The sequence below is a fragment of the Otolemur garnettii genome, unplaced genomic scaffold (genome assembly GCF_000181295.1).
Source record: "Otolemur garnettii isolate 467f Iridium unplaced genomic scaffold, OtoGar3 scaffold00127, whole genome shotgun sequence".
Lineage (NCBI taxonomy): Eukaryota > Metazoa > Chordata > Mammalia > Primates > Galagidae > Otolemur > Otolemur garnettii.
In genome coordinates this window covers 3,672,488-3,677,568 of record NW_003852522.1, presented here as the reverse complement: position 1 = coordinate 3,677,568, position 5,081 = coordinate 3,672,488, and the positions used below count along the sequence as shown (strand labels likewise).

At 52.1% G+C, this 5,081-nt stretch overlaps 1 protein-coding gene across 1 annotated transcript in view; it reads right to left on the bottom strand.

Annotated features, from left to right (window-relative positions):
* The window catches only part of CDC37 (cell division cycle 37), a 12,996-nt gene that overhangs the window by 4,644 nt on the left and 3,271 nt on the right, over positions 1-5,081 (bottom strand). The window contains exons 2-4 of the mRNA XM_003797965.3: positions 667-942; positions 256-364; positions 38-153 (exon numbers count right to left, since the gene is read on the bottom strand). Of these exons, the coding sequence (XP_003798013.1) occupies positions 38-153; positions 256-364; positions 667-942 (501 nt within the window). The remainder of the gene's footprint in view (positions 1-37; positions 154-255; positions 365-666; positions 943-5,081) is intronic.

The window sequence follows — 5,081 nt, the reverse complement described above, 5'->3', positions numbered from 1 at the left end:
AGTGCTTTTCTCCAGTGTTGGGGCAAGAGCCACTCACCTCTTCCACCTCCAGATCAATGCACCAGATGACCAGGTAATTGGCTGTTTCCTCACACACCAGATGGACGTTGTCTGACAGGTACTTCTGGCTGTCATCCCATCGGCGGAGCATGCCTACAGGAAGGTGCTGGCAAGATGCTGGAAAGGCCCTTGAGGCAACAGGCCAGCCTCTACCTCATCCTCCCTTAGCACTTGGGGTTCCCATGCTCAACTTACCAAAGTGCTTAATCTGTTTCTCATATTTTTCCACAAAAGTCTTGTGTTTCTGTTCCCTCACCTCCTCTGAGTCCTCCTCTGGCTTCTCGGGCTTGGTATTGACCATGCTCTGTGGTAGAGTGAGAAAGGGAGTGGGCTGGGGCACAGCTGTAGGGTGCCCTGAGTGTGGCCAGGTGGGTCACGGTGCCAGCAGTGCCCATCCCATCCACAGTGGAGATGGTGATGAAGCCATGAATATCAAGGTAGTGGGCACATGGGCATGGGCCTTGGAGCAGATCCCAAGGGGGTACCGGTGGGGTGTTTCACCTGCCTGACCCCCAAACCTGTCCCCACTACCACCCCTTTCCCCATGGCCCCTGCCCACCTCCCATGGTCACCCAGCTGGCGCATGGTGCCAGCTGTCCTGCCCACCTTGCTGAAGCCATCCTTGCTGAGCGTGTCCACATTCCAGGGCATGCTCTTCTCCTTCTTGCGCATCTCCTCCAGCTTCTGCTCCCAGCTCCGCTCCTCCTTGCGCAGCTGCTGCGCCTCCGCCTGCAGCCGCTCTAGCTCCACCTTGGCACCTTCAGCCACCTCCAGCTCCTTCAGCTTCCTCTGGCACTCGGCCACCTTGCGCTTGCACTCACGGCAGCCCCTGTCCAGTTCTTCCTTCTCCTTCTGGAACTGCTCCATGCGCTCCACCCGGGCCTGTAGGCAGGAGTGGCCAGTGGCCTGTCACTCAGGGGAAAGTCCTAGCCCCTGGCCTACAGCCAATCCCACACTGGAGATGGTCACAGGAAATGTCTGCGCCCACCTCTATGTCCTGGTCTCCCACTATCACACCCATGGGCACCTGTGCACAACTTAGTATCATACTGGGTGAGGTCCTTCTGCTCAGAACCCTCTGTGGCAACCATCTCACTCAGAGCAGAGCCCAAGTCCTCAGCACAGCCCATCTTACCCCCACAAAATCAGGTCTTCTGCTGTACCCTCTGCCAACAAAGGCCCTGTCCTCCCCTAAGGAGGACTAAGTCCTGGTAGTTTTCACTTCTAAATGCTTCCTTTTTTTTGAGGAAGCCCTCACCCTTAGTAGAGTGCCCTGGTATCACAGCTCACAGTAACCTCACAGTCTTGGGCTCATGGGTGGTACCTGTGTCTCAGTGAGTAGGGCGCCAGCCCCATATACTGAGGGTGGTGGGTTCGAGCCCGGCCCTGGCCAAACTGCAACAAAAAATACCTAGGCGTTGTAGTGGGCACCTGTAGTCCCAGCTACTCGGGAAGCTGAGGCAAGAGAATCACCTAAGCCCAGGAGTTGGAGGTTGCTGTGAGCTGTGATGCCACAGTACTTTACCGAGAGCGACAAAGTGAGACTGTCTCTTATCTTTTTTTTTGAGACAGCCTCAAGCTGTCCCCCTAGATAGAGTGCTATGGCATCACAGCTCACAGCAACCTCCAACTCCTGGGCCTAAGTGAGTCTCTTGCCTCAGCCTCCCAAGTAGCTGGGACCACAGGTGCCCGCCAAAACCCCTGGCTATTTTTTGGTTGCAGCCGTCATTGTTGTTTGGCAGGACCAGGCTGGATTCAAACCCACCACCTTAGGTGTATGTGGCTGGTGCCTTAGCCACTTGAACAACAGGTGCTGAGCCGAGACTCTGTGTCTTAAAAAAAGTCTTGGATCGGCGCCTGTGGCTCAAGCGGCTAAGGCGCCAGCCACATACACCTAAGGTGGCAGGTTCGAATCCCCAGCCCGGCCCGCCAAACAACAATCATGGCTGCAACCAAAAAATGGCCAGGCGCTGTAGCAGGTGCCTGTAGTCCCAGCTACTTGGGAGGCTGAGGCAGGAGACTCGCTTGAGCCCAGGAGTTGGAGGTTGCTGTGAGCGTGATGCCATGGCACTCTACCCAGGGGGATAGCTTGAGGCTACGCCTCAAAAAAAAAAAAAAAGTCTTGGGCTCAAGTAATACTCTTGCCTCAGCCTCCCAATTAGCTGAGACTACAGGCACCCACCACAATGTCCGGCTATTTTTAGAGAGCTCTCGCTTTTGCTCAGGCTGCTCTTAAACTCTTGAGCTCAAGCAATCCACCTGCCTCAGCCTCCCAGAGAGCTAGGATTACAGGCATAAGCCACCTTGCATGGCCACTTCTAGATGCTTCTTCATTTCCTTCTACCTCTGGCCTTGCTCTAGGATCACTGTCAAGGTCCCCGCAGCTCTGTCTCCAGGCCAGTGGACCCTCCTGAGCTCCAGCTTGGTGTTTACCTGCCTCCTGCCCACAACTATCCCAGATGTTACTTGCCTAGCAAGTCCTCTTGAGCTGCATCCCAAGGTCCATGATGGTGGCCTATCTCTTCAGACTCTTGGCCCTGCCTTCACTGCCACTCTTACTCAGACCCCCATTTGGGCCCCTATAGAGTCGCTGGGCCCTCTCTGTCCCCTGTCATCCTCACATGGTTCTGCCATCATGTCATATCACCTGGCTCCCTATGAGGCCTGCTCTGTTTACAGCTGCTGCCTTTAATCACTATCCCTTTGATCTAGGGTTGGAGGGTGCCAAAGGAGTCTTTGACACCTGTACATCTGACTGTTTGACCCTACCCCTTTCTCCCATCACCCCACCTTAGAGTGGTGGGTTCAGATGGGAATTTGGACACCAACTCCAGGTCCTAGGTAGATGTTGGCTCTCCAGGTTCCCTGAAGGCACCAGCTCTCTTGCCTCTCAGCCTGTGCACACAGGGTTCACCTACTTTTGCTCCTAAGTGACCCTGCCCAAGGTGCCACTGACCACCAAGGACCATCAGAGGATGTGATGAGGTGCTAGAGGATAGCCTCAGGGCACCAGATCTTGGGTCAGGCCATCTTCTAACCTTTTGGAACCTCAGTTTCCTCATCTGTCAAACACAGGCAACAGTGCCAACCTCACAAGCTTATACTGGGGAGAAAAAAAAGGAGAACATTAAGGTAAAAAGTGGAGGGGCATGCTGTGCACTTAGCAAACACCATTCCTGTGCTGTCCACTTCTCTGTTTCTGTGAGAACTATTCTGGGGCTTAAACAAGGAAATGTCCTTCAAGTGATTAGCTCTTGACCTGGAATTAATGCTTGATAATCAGTAGTGGTTATTACTATATGATCTAAGCATTCAGCTTTGCTAACGTGACTTCCCTCATGTCACTTAAACCTCTCCTGGTTTTGGTTTTCCCCTCTGTGAAATGGGACCTCACAGGATTGCTGTGAGGACTGGTGAGTTAGTCTGTGGAAAATGCTTCCAAAACAGCACTCAGTAAGCAAGTCCCATTGTTGTCATCATCCTCATCGCTGTCACCAGGTCTGCTGACTCATTGCTGTGCCTTAGTTGAGGTTATGTCTCCAAGTTTTATCAGAGGGTCCAGCATACAGTGGATGAAAATTAGAAGAGCCCTGGCCCCTATCCTTTTTTTTTTTTTTTTTCTGAGATAAGACTCTTTTGCTTTGTCGCTTTCAGTAGAGTGCCAGCATCACAGCTCACAATAAGCTCAAACTCTTGGGCTCAAGTGATTCTCTTGCCTCAGCCTCCCAAGTAGTGGGGACTACAGGAGCCTGCCATTTTTTGTCTGTTTTTAGAGATGGGGTCTCGAACTCATGAGCTCTTGGCAATCCACCTGTCTCAGCCTCCCAGAATGCTGGGATTACAGGTGTGAGCCACACCACCCAGCTTCCTGGACCCTATTCTAATACCTGATAGAACTGACACAAGCAATCCCAAGCCTTTTCCCCAATAAGGAAAAGGGGTTGATGTGTCCCATGCCTCATGGAAAGATACAAAAAAGCAGCTGTGGACTCTGCTATCTCCCTTTCTCCTAAAGGGTCTGTGCCACGCTGGAGTCTCCCCATCACCTTGCTCACCTCTGGTGGGTGGCCACCATTCTCCCCAGAATCCTCTGAGCAGCTGCCAGGGAAGCTGAAGCTAAAAAAGGCCTCCTAGGGAGGTGCCTATGGCTCAGGGAGTAGGGCACCAGCCCCATATACTGAGGGTGGTGGGTTCAAACCCAGCCTGGGCCAAACTGCAACAAAAAAATAGCTGGGTGTTGTAGTGGGTGCCTGTAGTCCCAGCTACTCGGGAGGCTGAGGCAAGAGAATCGCCTAAGCCCAAGGAGTTGGAGGTTGCTGTGAACTGTGACTTCACAGCACTCTACCAAGGGTTAATAAGTAAAACCCTGTCTTAAAAAAAAAAAAAAGGCCTCCTAGAGGGGTTAGGGATGGCAGCCTCCCCAACCTAGCCCTTGTACCTCCCACCTAGGAGGAGATGTGGCAGGCTGGATAGGGCAGAAGCCATCAAAGGAAGCAGAGGCTGCAGATGTCACTAGGCCCTTCCCTACCTTATAGACAGGGAAACCAAGGCCCACAGAATCTCAATTTTGTTTAGCTCATTGGAAGGAACCACAAGAAACCACTAATAGCAGCTATCTATGGGCAAGAATCAGGCAATTAGGGCTGAGAATAGAGAAACACTTGTTGCCATCTAGAACTTTTGGAATTTTTAAAAAATAATTAATTTTATTTTAAATTTATTTTGTGAGACAGGGTCTCTCACTTTGTCACCCAGGGTAGAGTGCCAGGGCATCTTGGCTCACAGCACCCTCAAACTCTTGAGCTTGAGCAATCCTCTTGCCTCAGCCTCCCAAGTAGCTGGGACTACAAGCACCTACCACAGTGCCTAGTTTTTCAATTTTTTTAGCAGACATGGGATCTCACTCTTGCTCAGGCTGGTCTCAAACTACTTAGCTCAAACAATCCAACTGCCTTGATCTCCCAGAGGTCCAGGATTGCAGGCATGAGCCACTGCATCTGGCCTGGAATTTTTTTTTTTTT